The sequence below is a fragment of the Nicotiana tabacum genome, chromosome 6 (assembly GCF_000715075.1).
Source record: "Nicotiana tabacum cultivar K326 chromosome 6, ASM71507v2, whole genome shotgun sequence".
NCBI lineage: Eukaryota > Viridiplantae > Streptophyta > Magnoliopsida > Solanales > Solanaceae > Nicotiana > Nicotiana tabacum.
The window spans coordinates 159,505,322-159,525,749 of record NC_134085.1 but is presented as its reverse complement, the minus strand read 5'-3'; the positions used below and the strand labels follow the sequence as shown (position 1 = coordinate 159,525,749).

Below are 20,428 nucleotides of genomic sequence, written 5' to 3'. Positions count from 1 at the left end.
CCAGGATTTTAAGTTTATGGATTCCTGTCGCAATTTCAAATTAATATACAATAATAACTGGGTTCACAAATTGATATTTATAGATATTTAATAAAGTTTTTAACAAAAATATAGGGTCTACGCAAAAGTTATTGGATTCCCGGAAACACGTATACTACACGCTAGATCCGCCCTGGTTGTAAGTATTTTTACAATATGGGCCATCCCTCCCCGTCTCACTGTGACTTTTTTTATTACATAAAAACTTGAAAAGAAAAAGAGGAAGTTTGCCCCAAAAAATCATTATTTCGTTGCTGTTTACACAAAAGTTATGTTGGTGTTCGAAAATTTAGCTCGTCTTTCAGCACCAGAAAATTAGCCTATTGTTTGTGTTTGAAAACTGCTTCAAGCTTTAACCATGAATCATGATCAATCACAATTGCCATGATTTGAAATTTTTCACAAGTTATCAAACATTTTGACCAAATTTTCTGAAGCCTCTGTAGATTGACATTGAACCTTGACCTCTGCTGTGAAAATTGCTCGTACTGGTCTGTGGTCCGATAGTTTACACTCACTTCTATTATACTGCCTTTGCTTCAGTCCTTTCCCAAACCATATTATCCGATCACACCTGCACAAAAATTAATTACTTCAATCTTTATTTATTAGTAGATTTGCAGTTCTATTTGTTCTGGGATATCTTGACACATCAAATGGAATTAATCATGCATGATCTTTGCAACCAAAAAATAAAACTAAAATATATGATGATCTTTAATTTGCACTTAACATAAAAAGAAATTATGATCTTTTGCCACTTACCAAGCTGGGGTTCGACTCTTTCCCTTTTTTCCATTCTGATCATTGCAGCCATAATAATCATCAGAATCTAAGTTATATTTATATGTCGGTGGAAACTCGATTTCTTCCTCATTCCATCCCTCAAAGGTACAGCCTTCTCTTAGTTCAGCCTTAAGCTTCAGTTTACAAGTTTTTCAACGTCAACTTCAGAGTAATGGTTATACTAGATTACTAGTATACTATTAATACTAAATATTATACATCGACACTGTATAGATAACTAATCATAAAAGGTGGAACTAGCTTAATTTCTGGCTGTTAAATTACAAAAATAGAGTAAAAATTTATTACACAGTTCGTGTTAAATTATTTATTATTTACTGATCGATCATGATTTAGAATACCTGATCGTTTTGTAATAATGTGCTCCATTGCTGGTCATTGACTAAAGATCTAGTTGTGGGTTCTGGTAAGTAAATCCTGTAATTCAGGTCGCCAAGCCAAATCACCCTGCTGCATGACATTACGTAGCTTGTTTCTGTTAGAAAATATAACTGATATACTAATCGCTGCGTGCAAATTTTGTGGTATTTAGAAGATAATTAAATGTTTCAAGATATTCACCACTTGATATATAATAATCACTGCTTGCAAAGCGAAATCTTCTTTGTTTGCTAAAATAAATGAAAACTTTGACTTATTTGCTAAATAAGTGAGCATCCACATGACGACACTACAAGAGGTTAGGTAAGCATATTTGACATTTTATGTAGCTAATTAACTTTCTTTTAACTTGTAATTTACGCCTTTTACTTTATGAAACATAATTAAACCGTTTACTGTGTTAGAACTAGTTTCTAAAACTACCTTTGGAAACTGGATCCTTTGTTGAAAAATTATATCGTATAAAACATGCAAAATTCGAGAGCTGTACATACTCGTGCTGTAAAATTTTGCTGGGTAAACAGTGAAATGGATCAGAAGGAAATCTAGTGCGCGATAGTATTTGGGAGGCATTTGCATTTCGCTCTCTCTTGTCCCCTTCTTTTCCACCAGAAGCCAAATGACAACACACAAAGCAGAAGCTTGTTTCGTGCAAGCAAAATCTCACCGAAACTGAACCCTGTATATTATCAATTGCTCAGTAAACCAAAGAGTTGTGCAGTAATTAATCTGTAGTGTGCTAAATGAAGAAATTACAGATAGTGACATTTAAAATTGTGTACCTTGTTGCCAAGACAGCCGAAGATACCACAGCCTACAGAGGAGACACTTGTATGTCTGATATAGGGAAGCAGGGGAGTCCTTGCCCATATGGTAATAAAAATTCCTACCATTTGTTTGCTAATTATGCAGTCAAAATGTGTTGAATTATTCTCTCTCTTTAGTGGGTAAACCTTTTGACTTTCGCCCACCTCTGCCTTCTGATGACCAATAGTAGTCTTGTTGAGAGCTGCTCTAATAAGAGAATTCCATTGCATGGATATGCTTGTATTCTCTGTCACCATAATATTTCCAGCATTCAGAGGTACGATTTCTTGAAACCTGACAAAAGTTTATAAAGTACAACTTTTGGCGGCTAATTTCTGATGTAATAGGAAAAAGAGCTACAATATCTTTTGTCACGTTAAAGTAACTCAACTTTACTCACTATAACAATAAAGTCAGTAAGTATTACCCGAGAACATAGATGTCAGCCAACTCATTTCGAGTGTCGAGCAAGTCTTCCATGTTTAATTCGGCAGGTGGTGTAATGCCTCCAACATTCCATGAGCTAACAAATAATCTTTTCCAAAAGAAAAAAAGGGACAGGAATATGTATAAGATAAAATGGAAGTGTATAGAAGAATTTGTAAATGTTATAGATAAAAAAATGAGAAATGTATACGTGAAATTTTGAATCTCAGCTAAAGATTCTGACGTTTCAGAATCAGCTGGTGAGTCTTGATCGTTGACTCTGTCCTCTAGGATCTTGTTAGCTGCTAAAGTAAGCCACATGACCTCGGAGGAGTGGGCAGAGACAGAAGAAACAAAGTGCAGAAATTATGTCATAAATATGGGCAAATGTGGGGAATAGAGATAGAGAGATGGTGGGCAATAGTTAAAGGAGAAGTTCGTGTATATATATATATATATGAGGGGGGACAAAAAGGCTTGTGGGAGTTCTATAAGACTTTAACTAGTAAATGGTCTATTCCTGAATGTAAAAAGGTGAAAACAAGTAGTAGAACACTAGACTAGAAATATTGCTAATGGTAGGTGGTCTATTCTGGAAATGCTTATATAAAGGGAAAGAAGTAGTTAAACACAGCAGTAAAAGAAACATATTCAATCTATAATTGGAAGGACAGCCTCAAGGGGAGAGTGATGTGAGGGATGATGCAAGTTGGACTATTCAGTTTTTATAGTATAATTTTGTCACTAATTAATCATTTTAATTACATACCGAAAGCGGAAGGGAAGGTTAATATAAGAGAGGGTGGTGGGGGATGAGAAAGAGGCTACGATGATTGGAAAGGTTGTCACTTTTCCCTAATAATTATTGTTCTAGGGCAAGGGAGTTAATGGATATTTAAAAACCGACTAAACCGACCGAATTGTACTGCACCGAACCGATTTTTAGTTTTTTTAATAAAATCGTAGGTTTTTATATAAATCTACACCCGTATCGATAATTAGGATATGTTTTTTATTTTATGAAAATAAATCGAAAAAATACCGAACCGTACCGATCGAATAAATTTACATATGAAAAATATATTTATATATTAAGTTTAAAAATAATAAAGTACTAAATTTTTCCCTAGGTATTTGAATTATAAAAATGATTACAAGCCAACAAATAATTAAGATCAAAACAATCCTATTATGCTACTACTACTGAAACTAAATTATTTCCAGCATATTCACTAGCAAGATACAAAATATTCTAATGATTATGAGTAACAAACTACAATGTATTGAATATGTTTCCCTTCGTATGATTTCTATTAATCTTTTTGAATATTTAATCTTCTATATACTTTATTCTTGAGTTTCAACTAGGTTAATATCTTTTTACTTGTGTGGTTTATCTTTTCTTTATCTTTGCGTGGTTTCTTTTACGCAGTGGTAGAGTAGTTGATGAATTTATACTCAGGCCATCTTTCATGTTTTCATAATTCATCACCATTTAAACAACAAAATTGTCTTAGAGAGTTTTGCTAAGTCCTATAAAAGCATGTATGTTATTGCATTCTACTTTTACTAGTGACCTTTATATGACATTTAAAAAAATACCGAAATTAATCAAATCGTACTGATACCGAAGAGAAACCGACATGATTGGGATGATTTCAAAAAGTTTAATTTTGGTTATACATAATAGAATAACCGAAAAATTGGTATGATATAAATTTTATAAAATAACCGGCCGAACCGAACCATTGACACCCCTACTGGGTGGTATAAGATATTAATTAGCTATCTCAGCCACGGATCCACAGTTGCACGGCTTTTAGCTCGAACCATATGGCTATAAAATGTGAATATAATAAATAGGGTTAAAATAAATTTGATCTGCTAGGTACTGGCTGTCTCATGATCAAAGATATTGTTATTAAAGATGGTAACATCTGGGATAAGCGATTTTGGACCATTGGCAAGAGTGATCTATCTGGAGAAGAATAAAGAAATGCTCGCTATGCATTTTTGTAGTACTATCTGTTTTTTTTTTTTTTTTGAGGAATACCGGTAGTTAATTATCATATAATCATACAAAATAACTAGAGCAGAAGAAATAAGTATCGATTTACGAGGTTCAACCAAATCTCTTTTCTAATTTTGGATCGTGAATTTATGAAGTGGGTTGCAATTTGAATTCAAGACACAAACCATGCACGTTAAATGTTTAGGTCCCAACATTTTTGCATTCAATATTTGTTACTTTCCGTATTTGTCTGGGTTGGATCAGGCGTATATATATAATCAACCAAATACTATATTATTCCATTGTTTATTAATAAGCTCCTTCCTTGCTTGGGTTATTTGTCGACTCTACATTGGTCCGTAACAAACCAATTAACCTTTGATTCCATCCTTTCCGAAAAAGGAATTGGAAGACAGCAAAAGCACTGCATGCAAAAAAAATTTGATGTCAAGAGTAAGATTTATGTTTTAAGTAAAAGTTTTAGTAGTAGTATATTAGAAATCCGTACACCACGAACAATATTATATACAATTCCAATGTCTATACTTCAAGTTGGGTCAGCCACTCATCCATGGCTTTTGTAATTGGATGGACGGAGAAAAATATTGTGTGCCAAATCCAAAAGTGTATTAAAGAAATATATTTAAAGCATATTTTAGTCAACTAATTGGCTATTCTATTTTATTAACGCAGATCAACATGAGAGGTTTGTTTTACGTGGGTTAGGCTTTGGAGTACCAATCAACTTCTTCAAATTATCAACACTAATGACATTGACATAGTGTCAAAAAGAATACTACGTAGTATTAAAGTTCTTTTCACATCAAAAGAATGCTCGATACTTATTGCTCAACAATATTGGTTGTTAATTGGCAATTTGGTATCACTAGCCAATCATGATTAGGAACTACACTTTTGGAGGATCATATTTTTTATATTATCTAGCTCCTTTTTTTTTATGGTCTTTCCTTTTTATTTTATTATTTTCTAAATTGTCGCAAATACTTCCTTGATTTTAAATCGACGTTCTTCTTCTCTTCGTTTTGACATTTTCAATGACAAATCCTATTTTGAAATCTTATCCTCTTTTTATGTGTTTTTTCAATGTAATCTACAACAAATATGGATAAATATAAATCTAATTTGGTCACTCATCTGGGGAATATAGAAATGATGTATCAGAAGGAAAATATAGTCTTATTAGCACATATTTATTAAATTTTGTTACCGAAATATAGTATTACCAATGAAAAAATAGATCAGTGTTGTGTCGAGGAAGAGGCAAACTCGAAAATAAAGAAGATAAATAACACCAAATTTTAATGTGGAAAACCTTTCAAATCGACGGTAAAAACCACGGGATCACAAAGATCCAAAAAGATCCACTATAACAATAAGAGAGTTACAAAAGTTCTCCAAATTGGCTACACAACAAGTGTCAAACACGGAGCAACAATAACAACAACAAATCAGTTGAATAAAGAGGAGAAATCACAAAAATGGAGCTGTTGTTCGGGGTTCAAAATCGGTTGCTACAGGAATTCAAATTCGATCTCCACCATTTAAATCAAAGAGCAAGATGTTAAGAACACACAATCAAAATTTTAGCCCGATCCAACGGTTAACGAGTCGGAAAACGTGATTTGAAATTAGCTGGCCGGAACAAAATCTACAACAAAACAAACACTTATTCTTCTCTTCTCTCTTGATGAAAGCTCTCTCAAAAACCATTCTTATGTGTTAAAGTCTTTCAAAGACTTGTACCAATGAGCATAGAACAATTCTCTAAGGTTGTCCAATTTATAGATAATGAGTGGTGCTTTCTCTTAAAGCCAAAACCAACACTAAATAGGAATAAAAAACGAATTCAATTCCGAATAGTAATGAAAACTAAAAGAGAATAGGATTAGACCATCAGACCTTTGGCTGGACAATATGGACATGGGCCCAACAAACTTCCCTTCCATCCAAGAAGCCAAATATGTCTTCAAGTAGAGGAACTGTTGACATGCTTCATGTCTGCCAATTTTCTACAAAACGTATGCTTATCTGCAGCCACCGCTTTTATCAGCATATCCAAAGGATTTTCATCAGTGTGTATCTTCTCAACGTCAAATAATTTCTCTTCCACAGTCATTCTTATCCAATGATACTTTCTATTTATATGTTTGGTCTTAGAAGGAAAAGTGGAGTGCTTGGTGAGACAGATAACTCTCTGATTATCACAAAATAAGATGTACGTTGGTTGTTCAAAGCCAAGATCATTAATAAACTCCTTCATCCATAATAGTTCTTTGGCATCTTCTATGATAACAATATATTCAACTTTTATGGTGGATAGAGCTAATGCACTTCTATAGTCTAGATTGTCAAGAATCTCCCTTTTCAAAGTAATCAAATAACCGGAAGTGGATCTTGAATTATCAAGATTGCCTCCTAAATCAGAGTCTGTGTAACAAACAAGTTCAGGTTTGCCACTGTTAAAGCACTGCTTCAAATCTGAAGTACCTTTCAGGTTAATATCCATTTTACTGCATCCCAATATTTCTTTCCAGGATTAGAAAGGAATCTACTAACAGTACCAATGGCATGTGCAATATTTGGTCTAGTGCAAACCATAGCATACATTAGACTACCAATAACTGAAGAGTAAGGAATACGAGACATCTCATTTTTCTCTTCATCAGTAGATGGACTCTAACTAATACTCAGTTTAAAGTGTTTAGCAAGAGGAGTACTAACCACTTTTGCATCTTTCATATTGAACCTCTTAAGTACCTTCTCAATATATTGATTTGGGGAATAAAATAACTCCTTTCTATCTTTATGTTGATGGATTTGAATGCCCAAGATTTTCTTTGTTGGCCACAAGTCCTTCATCGCAAACGATTTGCTCAACAACTTCTTAAGGACTACATTTTTGGACTTATTCTTGAGAACAATAAGCATATCATCCACATAAAACAATAAGATAATAAAATCATCATTAGAGAACTTCTGAAAGAATACACAGTGGACTGAAGAAATTTTCTTGTACCCTTATTTTTCTATGACAGATTCAAACTTCAATATCATTACCATGGAGCTTGTTTCAATCCATACAAGCTCTTTTTTAGTTTGTAGATGTAATTTTCTTTTTCCGTAGTTACAAAACCCTCAGGTTGCTCCAGATAAATCTCCTCACCTAAATCACCACGAAGAAAAACAGTCTTTACATCCATCTGCTCAACCTCTAAATCTAGACTCGCGGCTAAGCCTAGAACCACACGAATAAAAGACATCTTCACAGTAGGGGAGAAAATTTCATCAAAGTCAACTCCCTTCTTCTGGCCAAAACCGTTAACAACTAACCTGGCCTTGTATTTAAACGCAGAGGTATGGTTATCTTTCTTTAATCTGAACATCCATTTGTTTGATAAAGCTCTTTTACCTTTCAGTAATTTCACTAACTCATATGTGTCATTCTTGTGGAGTGACTTCATCTCATCTTCTATCACTTTTATCCACTGATCTTTGTGAGTATTTTGCATGGCTTCATCATAATTCTCAGGTTCTCCCATGTCAGTCAAAAGTACATACTCATCAGGAGGATAGCGCATAGATTTTTGTTTTTCCTTTGTAGATCTTCTAAGAGAGGTTTCAGGAGTATCTGAATTAGTTAACTGAACATGAATTGGTTGTTGATCAACCACAACTTCATTAACTGGACCATCCATAACATTTATACCATGATGATCATTTTGATCTTGATCATTATCTTCATTATTGTCTTGGGTTCCTTCATGTGTAATAGGTGTCTTAGCAACAGAAACTAGATCAATATTAATTAAGCTCTCATTGCTCTGATCTATCTTTCTCAGCTTTGTAAATATCTTCAATAGTCTGGTCTTCAAAGATATTGCATCGCGAATTCTAATAAGTTTATTGTCAACTAGATCATAAAAACAATATCCAAACTCATCTTGACCATAATCAATAAAGATGCACTGCTTAGTTATGACATCCAGTCTCGATCTCTCATCTTTAGGAACATGCACACAAGCTTTACACCCAAAAACTCTCAGGTGATCATAAAAATATCTTTGGCAAACCAAACTCTGTCTGGGACATCACCATCCAAAGCAACAACATGAGAACAATTGATACATAAGCAATAGTATTTAGTGATTCCGCCCAAAATGTATTTGGAAGTTTAGCCTCTGAAAGCAAGCATCTAACTCTCTCAACTAGAGTTCTATTCATCCTCTCTGCCAAACCATTCAATAAAGTGTCTTGGGCAGAGTTTTCTGATGACGAATTTCTTGTTCCTTGCAATAGTTATCAAAGTGACCATAATATTCACTACTATTGTCAGTACGATTACATTTTAATTTCTTCCCCGTATGTTTCTCAGCTAAAGCCTAAAATTTCCTAAACACGCCAAGTGTTTGATCTTTAGATTTAAAAGGATACACCTACACCTAGAGGTTGCGAGAATGATCATCAATGAAGGTCACAAAGTAAAGTGCACCATTTTTTGACTTTACTTTAAAAGGACCACACAAATCAGAGTGTACTAGCCTAAATAATTCAGGCTTTCTTGAAGTAGGATGGCTATGAAAGGAAACTCTTTCTGTTTTCAAACTAAACAATAGATACACATTTTCAGCTTTGCTTGTTTCATTCCAGAAAGTAAATTTTTCTTAGCCGAACACGTAATACCCCTCTCGCTCATATGACTCAATCTTCTGTATCACAATTTTGATAAAGTGTTACTTTTCACCAGATTTATGGAGTCATTAAAATAAAGCGTTGTATCACATACAAATGAAAAGACTTAACTCATCGAGTCACTACTAATGAGCCTTTGGTGAGCTTCTATTGGCCATTAAAGAGGGCATATAGTAACCTTCATCATCTAATCTTCCTGCGGAGACCAAATTGAAAGGAAATTCTGGAGCATGTTTGACATTTTGAAGAACTAACGTTGAACCATGATTAGTTTTCAAACAAACTGTGCCAACACTAAACACCTTAACTTCACTAGCATTGCCTCTCTTTACCACTCCAGAATCAATAGGAGTATAAGATGAGAAAAAGCCTTTTCTTGGTGTGACATGTGAGGCAGCTCCAAAATCTGCTATTCAGCTCGTCTCATGGGATACCAAATTGATGATGTTTTCATCACAAGCAAAACGAAGGTCATCTTGAACAATAACAACAACATTGTTCTCGTTATTTTCAAATGTCTTTCCTTCTTTAATGTGATAAGTGAGGTAGCTCCAGAATCTGCTATCTAGCTCGTCTCATGGGATATCAAATTGATGACGTTTTCATCACAAGCAAAACGAAGGTCATCTCGAACAATAGCAGCAACATTGTTCTCGTTATTTTCTTACTTTCTTTCCTTCTTTAATGTCTTGCTTCAACTTGTGGCAGAACCTTTTGATATGCCCTTTCTTGCCACAATAGCTGCACGTAATATTATGGTATTTGGACATTGACTTACTTCTATTTTTACCTCTATTCCTCGAATCTCTTGTTCTATCTCTCCCCCGGTCTTCATGTGAGGACGAACCTTGAGATTTTTTCCTTACTTCCTCGTTCAACACACTACTTTTAGCATATTTCATGGTCACCTTACTACCAGAAGCCGAAATTGTCAAAGAAACACGAAGCATTTCCCAAGAATCTGACAGAGTATTAAGAAGCCAAAGTCCTTATATCTCATCATCAAAATTAACTCTCATTCCAGATAGCTGATGAAGATTTCCTTGGAAATCATTTATGTGATCAAGGATATGACTATCATCCTTGTATTTAAAGGACATCAATTGCTTTAGTAGGAATAACTTGTTGTTTCCAGTTTTTGAAGCTAAAAAGTCTCTAGCTTTTCCCACTATGATCTCGCATGTGTCTCATTCACGATATGGTTGCGAACATTATCTTCAACCCATTGTCGTATATATCCACATACTTATTGGTGTTCGAAATTCCAATCTTCATTAGATATAGTCTCGGGTTTATGAGTTGTAACCCCCATATGGCTACATTGTGGATGCTACAAAATGAAAATGATCCTCAATTTATAGAAGTCCAAACTTTTTCCTACAAGAAAAATGACTCGTCATATATGGGAGATTTATAATTTCCTACTAAGAAAAAAAAAACTCAAGTATGGTAAATATGTTGTCCTTTCCTTCGAGAGATAAAAAAATCAAACATGGTAAGAAAATCAGGACAAACACCTAACAATGAGTACCCAGAAAGGACCTACTCGATATAAATTAAAGTACGGAGTAACAATATATATATAGTAAGTATATGAGTTACACCAAAGGATACCTTTTGGACTAATCAGCAAAAGACGCTTGGAAAACGTTTATTTACGGGTCGAAGCTACGTGTTGGAATATAATTAGATCATTACTGTCAAAATGTTTTATTTATTTATCACGTTGTTTTCAACTCAACTTTTGGAATTAATTAGCTTAATGAACCCATATCTCCTGGCATTTTTTTTTTCCCTATCTCTTGGCCTACGTACTGGATGGACTAAATATTTGTCCCTCCTACTTTCTTGTTGTATAGCCAAATCTTTGCTTCATATATAAAAACAAAACTTTTAATGGAAAACACTTTTTAAGGAATCAAATACCGCATAATTTAGAATGAGGGAAAGGGAATTGGTGGAAAAGAATAGGCTATACAGAGTACAGATTAAACAGTACTCCCTCTGGTTCCACTTTAATTTTTTTTTTGACTGTTTTCACACTTATTAAGGAATTCACCTTTTAATATTCATTAACAATGTAATTGATCACCTTAATTTGTTCATTGAAAATACAACAAATACTCTTAGGCTCTTTACTCCCAGGCCAACTTTGATAAAAAAGAAGTTAGTTCTTTCTAATATTTGATTTGATATTTGAAAAATCAAATATTTTGGACCACAAAAAAATGCCAAAAAATTAATTAAAGTGGACCGGAGAGAGTAGTAGCCTAGTAGGCAAATGAAATTTGTGTTGATCTCCATCTCTTTAATCAGATGGTAATGAGCCCAGGGCATATCTAAGTTAAGGAATATGGGTTCATGTGGGATTTGAACATTTCGGCGGTTTAAAAGCGCCGTTATACGTAAAAATAACCATCACAAATGCCTTATTTTTTATGTAGTAACTGAACCAATTCGGTTTATGTATATTCCTACCTAAAAGAAGAAAGACTTAATATTTGTACTGGCGAGAGAAGAAAGACTTAGTACAAAGCGAGAGGTAACAAACATTCGATACAAAATTTAAGGTACACATAAAGCGGCACAACGACTATAAAAGAAAGAAAAAAAGAAAAAAATAGAACGATAAATCTAAGCAAAGTATGAGAGATCCGATCTCTGTAGTATGTCCTGGAAGGCACTATTCATGACATCAAAGCCGACCACATGAATTTCATCTAATTGTTGACATCCACCTAGTGCAAGTGGTCCATATTCTTGTCTTTTAGCATAGACGTTCCTTTCATATATTTCCTTAAATTTTAAACCGTTTAGTGGAACTCTCTCTCACTCCAAACATCAGAAAAGAGGAAAAAAAAAATAGGAGAACATAAAAGTGCAATTATTAAGCACTGGATTTATTTGCAATAGTGTATCTTGGATAGGCTTGCTAAGTTTAATGAGTACTACTTACGACTTCTCAATCCCCAAGAAGTAAAATCTGTGTTCTATCAGTAACAAAAAGAAATATAACTCTTGCTACTTATAAATTAGAACCAAAAAACAAGAAGTCATGGCATATAAAGATTATTATGGTCTTCTTAAGCCAGAACATTATTATATTGAACACTTTAAAAGTTACTCTTAAACTAACCGGAAGTAAACTACGGGCACGAGCCACACGTTGAATCAAATTAATAAAATATATGAATTAGTCACTATTACTTGCTCCATGGCCTTTTTTCTCCCTCTTATGTTTCACAAGTAATAAAAGATATGAATTAGTCACTATTACACAGGCTGGAGTCTTCTTAATATATCTTCCAAACAGAAAGAGGAACGCTATCACATATTTTTATTTCTCTTTTCACAGCTGTCTTGCTGTTAAGATAACATAAAATAATACGTAGAAATTACTAAAGACAGGTCAAGAAACAAAAGAAAACGTTTTGAATGGTTGCTTTACTTTGACAGTCGGTTATTCATCAATTGTGTTTATCTGAGGAGTTATTGTACTTACAAAAGCTCTAAAATCAAAGCATGATGAAAATAAATTAATAAACCGCTTTTGACCTTTCACAAAAACGGTTACCCCAAACAAACCGGAGGAAACTAATTTCTGAATCACAAAAGTCCATCCTGGAAACAGAAAAGATTCCCTTAGAGTATTCCTTTCCAAGAAAATTGACAAACTGAGTATAGATTAGTTTACATAACATCTAAGAATGCAGGGCTTCAACCAAGTTTTAATGTGCTTAAAACTAATTGAGCAAAGTTCAATTCTCTTCCTCTCTATAATCTCTTCGGATTCTGCAATTTCCCCCCTATCGATCTCTTCTGATTGAACCGTTATAGTCCTTAACAATTCAGCAATCTTTGGTTCAACCAGTCAATTACGTCCTTCATTACTTCTTCTCTTTCCGGCTCGAAAAGCAGGTCATGCAGCAACCCTTGATACAGTTTGATACTTTTATCAGTTGAAGAAGCCTCTTCGTAGAGTTTCTTAGAACCTTCCGGGTCAGTGACCGCATCATCAGAGCCATGAAGAACTAGGAATGGTACTGTCAACTTGCTCAGATTCTGTTGCAAGTAAGCAGTTATCCGAAGAATCTCATAACCTGTTCGTACCCTAATGGATCCAGTGAATACTAGTGGATCTGAATACTTGGCCAGTAATGCTGCCGGATCCCTAGATACTACGGCACCCCTTTTGTTTGCTGCACTGAACTGGTATCTTGGCATTAGGAATGAGACAATTGGAGCAAGTACCTATAAATTAAGAATCAGAACTCCATAATCGTTAAGGCTCAACAACAAAAATGATCACATCTACGTTATTTAATGTTCAATGAAAAAATACAAGACAAAAGCAGGAATTTGATTTTGAAACGAACACTTACTGTGAAAATTGGATGAGCTGGTTGAACTCCTACAGCAGGTGAAGTTAATACAACGCCAGCAATCCTAGATTCTACCTTTGGATCAAGTGCTGCCTACAAGTATCAGTGAAGGACAGAGTCAGCGACAGTCTTGATTACCAATTCGACAGATAATTGAGCAGAAAACCATCAGTTTCATTTACCTTAAGGACTATAGCTGCACCAGTCGAATGTCCAAAGCAAAAACACGGAAGTCCAGGATTTTCAGCTAAAACCTTCGAGAGAAAGTGTTTCTGCACCAAGTGGAAGAAAGGTTGTAAATAAGACTAACTCAAATGTTTCATGTTTCAGCTTTTTTACGCTATGCATGAAAAATAAAATAATCATACCATGTCATTGACAGCATCATCAAGAGAAGGGACATAAGCGTGCAGTCCATCACTTCCACCATGTCCTGCGTGAGGAAGAAGCTTGAAATTTTAGAAAGAACATTCCCAAAGGATTCAGAGTCACCCTTAATTGGTACAGAACTATTTACACACTACCAAATGCATTCCAGTGATAAACTTAAACATACACAGTTAATAAGCAATAAATAGTAGAAAAGGCCAAGGCCTACAATGAGAGAAAGGGGTGATTTCAGACAAATTCAAGGTTTCAAGACAACAGTTAGAGTCAGATTGAATATTACTTTCTGAGACATGGCCCTCGTTAATGCGTGATAGTATATTAGGATTTTCTTTCCAGTAAAATGTCTTTAAAATGGAGTTGTAAGCACCTTCTCCTCCCTCCATTACCCTTTCATGCACAGAGGCAGATACAAAGATTCAATTTAATAGCTTACTTATGAGATGGAGCTTCACATGTTACTTTTTCGCACCAATGGCACCCTGATTGGAGGAAATCCAACCCCTGCAACATGCGACATAGATGCATAGTTGAAGACTGACTTCTCAACCATAATAACAGCAACCATACAATAAATTTTCTTCCTCTATAGATCATCGACAGATGAATATCAGAATTTTAAAGCTTGAGAAAGGGAAGAAAATGACATTCAGGTTTAAAATCGATAGATGAACCACCTAAAATTTAGGTCTTATATCATAGAGAAGAGAAAGAAAATTGCGCATTAAGTAGTGTGGTATAGGTATTTTATGATTTACTCTCACATACACCCAGATAACCATGTATTTTCTCGTCTCTGTTATGTGAAGAACCAATGAGTTCGTAATAATCGCATAAGTATCAGTGTGCAGTCGAACAGTTCATCGCCAGCCAGCTGGTGGATGACTTCTAAAGATAATTCTTGGATAACCTGCTGGCGCTGAAGCTTTTATTAGATATACGTGGAGCATCGTCGGAGCATTTTCCTTTAACCTTTCACCTTCCCCCCAACCCACACTCCAAAGCGGGGAAGTAGCACATTTCATTTCCTTTTTTCTGCTTTATTTGCTCCTTCTTTAATACAACAATCAAAGAAGCTTAATGGAGAAAGCAAAGACATTCTTTAGGTTTCTGGCAATTGGTAAAACACATTACAACAAGATCCGATCCTAGCGAAAGATACGAAAGTATAAGATGTCTTGATATCTTTCCATTGGAAAGAACAGATCAGATTGGAGAGCAAGCAAGTGGGAGAAAATAGTGTAAATTTTAGAGCATTATATTATTACAGGGAAGCATCACTGGAATAATCAATACACAGCAAAACTAACACAGATCTCATTTAGTAAAGATTTTTAGCATTTGAATGTTGGCAGAGTACTCACTCGTAATTAAAGAGCGGACAAAATCTTAAGGGATTGAACATCCATAAAGACTAGGATTTGGATAAATTGAGATGAAAACAAAACAAGATAAAGAAAAAAGAGAGCCAGATTTCTGGCAGGGATCGAAACTAGACTAAGCACAAAACCATTGTTCCTAAAATAAAGGAAAGAGTGAGGAATTTAAAGATAAGCCTCAGAGTGCCTTGATGAAGAGTACTGCTATAGTTCAGTCAACATACATAATGAAAGAAACAGGAGAACAGAAATAAAATAAAATAAGAACACCGCTTTGAGATAGAGGACGCCAATCAACTATACCTTGAGAGTCAATTTTATCAAATTCACCAGACAAGAAAAAATAAACAGAACTAAGATGCCAGAATGCAAGAATACCAGGGAATATATAAATTATTTAAGCAAGCGCTGTATAATAGTAATGCGTTTCGCAAGCACAGAACTTACCAATCCAGTCCATTCCATAAACTTTATAGCCATTTGCATTTAGCTTCTTGGCGAAATCATTATACCGGCCGCTGTTGCAAAATGAAGAATGCAGAGACTTTAAGATATAATGAACATTTGAATCGAAATTAAAAATCACGAGAGCCTTGCAAGACAAATGTAAACCTGTGTTCATTGAGGCCATGCAACAAGAAAACCAAACCCCTGCACCAAGACAAATAACATCATAAAACTTTATTTCAACAGAAAACTTGTGTGGAGCAAAACGTGCAATATAGATGATCAAATGTTTTTGCTGAACCAAGCAAGAGAAGCTGAACCAAGAGAAGCTGTGTATCAACATAATTTTAACTTTCAACTACCCATAAAACTAACCAAGAGAAACGTGAAATAGAAGGAAAACAACATAATTTACTGTGTATCAACAGCAAGAGAAGCTGAACCAAGCAATTACTCCATTTGTTTTATTTTACATATTTTAACTTTCAACTACCCATTTTACACTTAATGTCATTATGTTATAACCACAAAAATGCCAAAGCATATTTAAGTCTATAAGTTCTAAAGTTTTTCATATTTTCTTGAATTTCATGTTCAGTCAAACGTTGTTGTATAAAATGAAGCGGAGGTTTACCATATTTGGAACGAAAATTAATTTAATGCACTCGTTTCTTAGTATCACCCTTAGGGGTCGTTTGGTAGGGCGTATAAGAATAATGCTAAATAAGGTGCATTAGTAATGCAGGGGTTAGTAATGCATGGATTAGTAATGCAAGCATTAGTTATACAGAGATTATTTCTTATGCATTGTTTGGTGTGGTGTATTAAAAATTAAAATGCAGTGCATAATTTTTAAGAAATTTAATTGTTTACAAAAATGCCCTCCATATTCTTTAACTTAAGGGACTTTAAGGATAATTTTGTCATTAACCATGCTAATGCATGCATTAATAGCCTTTGTATAGCTAATGACATGATTTTCTATGCATTAGCTATACACAGGATAATACCAAATAGAGCGTATAACTAATGCTTGTATTAGTTATACATAGGTTGAAAAAGTGTACCAAACAAAACATTACTAATACACAAAGCTAATACATACATTATTTTCTCTAACACACTATGCCAAACGACCTCTTAATTACCTTTTAATCGGAGCAGGATTTTGTATTCATGTTTGTGTCCAATAGTGAAAAAACAAGAGCATAAATACTAGTCACCGGAAGTCTCTTTAGTTCATTTCTTAACAAGGCATCTAGTTACATTGTGAGCCAATTGGACTTGTGAGATATTTTGAAAAGAGCTGCCACGTTATGGCAGCTCATGCGAGGAAAAAGCCGGACCTCCCATTATGCCCATGGCTACCACACAAAATAATCAGAAAATATCATCATTTGTGACTTGGGTTTTGGGATTCTTGGGAAGCGGTCCACTCTAGGGACCAACTCCCATTATTTGCAAGAAGCTGCAATATTCCTTTTAAGCACTTATAACAGACCCATCACATATCACTTTCAGCCAAAATTATAAAGAACGTCTAGTAAAATTGTAGTCAAAGATGAAATTCAAATGGAGAATAACCATTCAACTACTAGGAATATTATTTTTAAAACGTCAAGAACCTGTTAAAACAGGAGCTTTTTTAGCTCAAATATATTTAAAAGAATGTGGAGAACCAAAATTTTCTGAAAGCAAAAAAGAAAATACACCATACATTAAGACGATAAAAGTATACCATTCAATTTTGCATTCAGAATAATTGCAGGCACCGCACAAAAGGAATAATGGTTAATATCAACTTAGCTAATCAAGACAACAGAAATACCCTTGCCATTATTACGCGTTACTGTGCAGTCACGCTCAGAACACGATAAAAACAAGAAGAATAATTCTCTGAAAAATACTCTAAGCTCTGCTGTATGGTGGAAATTTAAGCAGAACAAAATTCCATTCTAGTAATTAAATATCACAATACAAAAAATCTGCATTCCCTAAGCATCAGCAGAAATCGCCATGCAACTCATTTTTCAAAGTTATCAGTCCACTAGTTTGTAATCCTGTCCAACACTAACGTGGAAAGCAAGAAGCTCACAACAAGAAGACATTGCATGGCAGAAATAAAAACACAAAAAGAAATTAATTTAAGCAATAATTGCACTTTAGGTCCCTCAGTTATTAATAAATTTTAATGTTAATCCTGGTAATTTATAACAGGGCATACTTGACCTTCAATTTATTAAAATTGTTTACTTTTATCCCTTTATCTAGGAAATATGTTATATTTAGATGACTTTTAGAATATTACTCACAAATATGGAGTAAAAACAAACTTAACATAATCATTAAAAATCACATAAATGTAATGGTATATAATTCATTAAATTTATTAAGATTCAGAAGTAAAGGGGATTAAAAATAGACATTTCAATAAGTTGAAGATTAAATGTACTTAATAGTGATATCACAAGGAATAAAGTTAGAATTTTTAGATATTTGAAGGACTAAAGTGAAATTCCCCTCTATTCAAACATCCTAGGACCTTCCAAAACACCAAGAAAGGGGTCCTTCTGAATTTGGAATAATATACTCACCACATTAATCAAATAAAAAAAAAAGACGCTGAGAATAATAATGATTACAGGTAATCAATCCCGAAGAGTAATGGCTTTCCATTACTACTATCCATTGCGTAATTTTTCGATTAGAATTTTAAAATACACACACTACTAATATAATAAATCACATTTTCTCATTTTAATAATATTTAAAAGTTAAAATAAGGGCTTTCGTTTTGGAATAGGAGTAATCAATTAATTACCTGGGTTTGAAGGAAACAGGTGTCCATGATTGCGTGAACATGGTGTCTCCTCTTGACGTAACAAACAGCGAAAATTCCCTCAGCGTCTCTTTATCATCATCCTGAAGCACTCTCCTTATCGCCAGCGATCGTCTCGCCGCCACCTCCTGCTCCACCGCGCTCTTCCGCGGCACCATTTTCGACGGCACTCGAACCACCGGACCCTTCCTTTCCAACGCCGTCGCTTTTTCCTCCTTCCCGGTCTTCTCCTGCGACCCCGACGCCGCCGGCGACGTCATCCTCCTCCGTCCACGAAATGGCAACAACAATAACAACACGAAAGCATTTATCAAAAGGAACAAACTTCTCAATACGCACAACGAAAATAGTGCGCTGATTCTCCCGCTTGCACCTGACGTCAATATTAACGTCGCTTCGTTTGCTTTCGCTATTTCGACCGCCATTGTTGTTGATGTCGTCCTTCTTTTTATCCCAAACGTCGTCAACGATTTCAACTCGGATAAATATTTATGAAAATTCCCAGAATTAATTAATCTCAAATTTCGTTTAGTGTTAATATAGGTTCCGAAATGTGATTCAATTCGTGGAGGTATACACAACTTATGACTTGTCAAGCAAATCATAAAATGGAAAAATTGGATGAACAAAATTTCGAATTTGTTGGTAGGAAAAATTTAGATAAGATTGTGGTTATTCCGGAAAGCAAAGTTGAATACGGAATATTTTTAAAAAATTAGATAAGGAAATGGGGAGAGAGTTTGAGAAGAGAAGAGAAGAAGTTGGAAGGCTGAAGGGGGATGCGTAAAGGTTTTTTCCTTCGGTCTCGGCCACCACCCTCCTCAAGCTTCCGAGAAGTTATGAATAAATAAAGGCCCAGAAAATTACGCTACAGACTAGCGGTCAATGATGCTACCACGTGTCACCTAAGCACATGTTTTCTTATGCGGCGATAAGTTTTGACACAGTCACAGCAGTAAAATTGATCATGACACGTGCCATTTACGGACCACGATGTTTCACCTGAAAGAGAAAGTGACTTGGAGCACCGGTCACTTGGTTTTTATACTGTTGTCAATTTTGACTTCATCGGAATATGATCAATGTTGATGTAATTTATTTGGTCATGGCCTCACCGGAAAACTTTGAATGGTCAGTATTAGTTTCAGTTCAAATAATCTTTTTTGTCGGGTCAAAATTAAATGACTCATCCATTTCACACCTTAAACTGCCACTATTAGGTTGTATTGTGTTCATTAATTGGTTTCTTTCCATAAATAAAGGTTCTGTATTTTCTTGCAAACAAACTAATCATATCTTCTTATACTATCCATGTAGTAGTGGATTTATTTCAACATAGGTAGATTTTCTTTTCATGCAAGTTACTTTACTGAAATTTATTACTAATTATAACCCATGGACCAACAGTTCCTGTTTCGGTTTCAGTAGCTCCACATCCAAAAGTAACCATTGGGCTTAAGGAACACCAAGTGGAAACAAGAGACCCAGGGTCCTATTGTGGATTGTGGATCGTCAGTAAGGGAAAAATTCAAAAATAGCCAGATTTACAAGTGGTCATTTAAAAATAGTCATAGTTTCAAAAGTAATCAAATTTTAACCACTTTTCATGTAAAGATAAATTTAAACCAAAATACAGTTCAAACTCCGGAAAATACTGCAGTATAATATACTGGAACTATACTGGAGTTCCAGCATAATATGCTGGAGTTCCAGTATAATATACCGGTCCAGCATAATTTGCTGGAAGTTCATACACAAGTGCACCGATCTACAGTATATTATGCTGAAACTTTCCGTGTTGCAGCAAAATAGT

The 20,428-nt window shown here is 34.7% G+C and overlaps 2 protein-coding genes across 3 annotated transcripts; both read right to left on the bottom strand.

Annotated features, from left to right (window-relative positions):
• Positions 1-390: 390 nt before the first annotated feature.
• On the bottom strand, positions 391-3,032 carry LOC107773469 (type IV inositol polyphosphate 5-phosphatase 9-like). Of its 2 annotated transcripts, none has more exons than XM_016592882.2 (7): positions 2,672-3,032; positions 2,462-2,569; positions 2,010-2,328; positions 1,722-1,906; positions 1,188-1,296; positions 805-959; positions 391-613 (listed from the first exon to the last, which is right to left on the bottom strand). In XM_016592882.2, exons 1-7 carry the CDS (start codon positions 2,779-2,781, stop codon positions 439-441), a joined length of 1,161 nt encoding a protein of 386 aa, XP_016448368.1. In that variant the 5' UTR covers positions 2,782-3,032; the 3' UTR covers positions 391-438. The 2 variants fall into 2 exon arrangements, with proteins under 2 accessions (XP_016448368.1, XP_016448369.1); XM_016592883.2 differs by having other exon boundaries at positions 1,188-1,293.
• A 9,771-nt stretch (positions 3,033-12,803) lies between these two features.
• Positions 12,804-19,441, bottom strand: LOC107777694 (uncharacterized). The gene is made up of 7 exons (XM_016597781.2): positions 18,598-19,441; positions 15,942-15,980; positions 15,777-15,847; positions 13,932-13,996; positions 13,746-13,835; positions 13,564-13,656; positions 12,804-13,432 (listed from the first exon to the last, which is right to left on the bottom strand). The coding sequence occupies exons 1-7, from the start codon at positions 19,218-19,220 to the stop codon at positions 13,022-13,024; spliced, it is 1,392 nt and encodes a 463-aa protein (XP_016453267.2). The 5' UTR covers positions 19,221-19,441; the 3' UTR covers positions 12,804-13,021.
• Between the last annotated feature and the right edge of the window lie 987 nt (positions 19,442-20,428).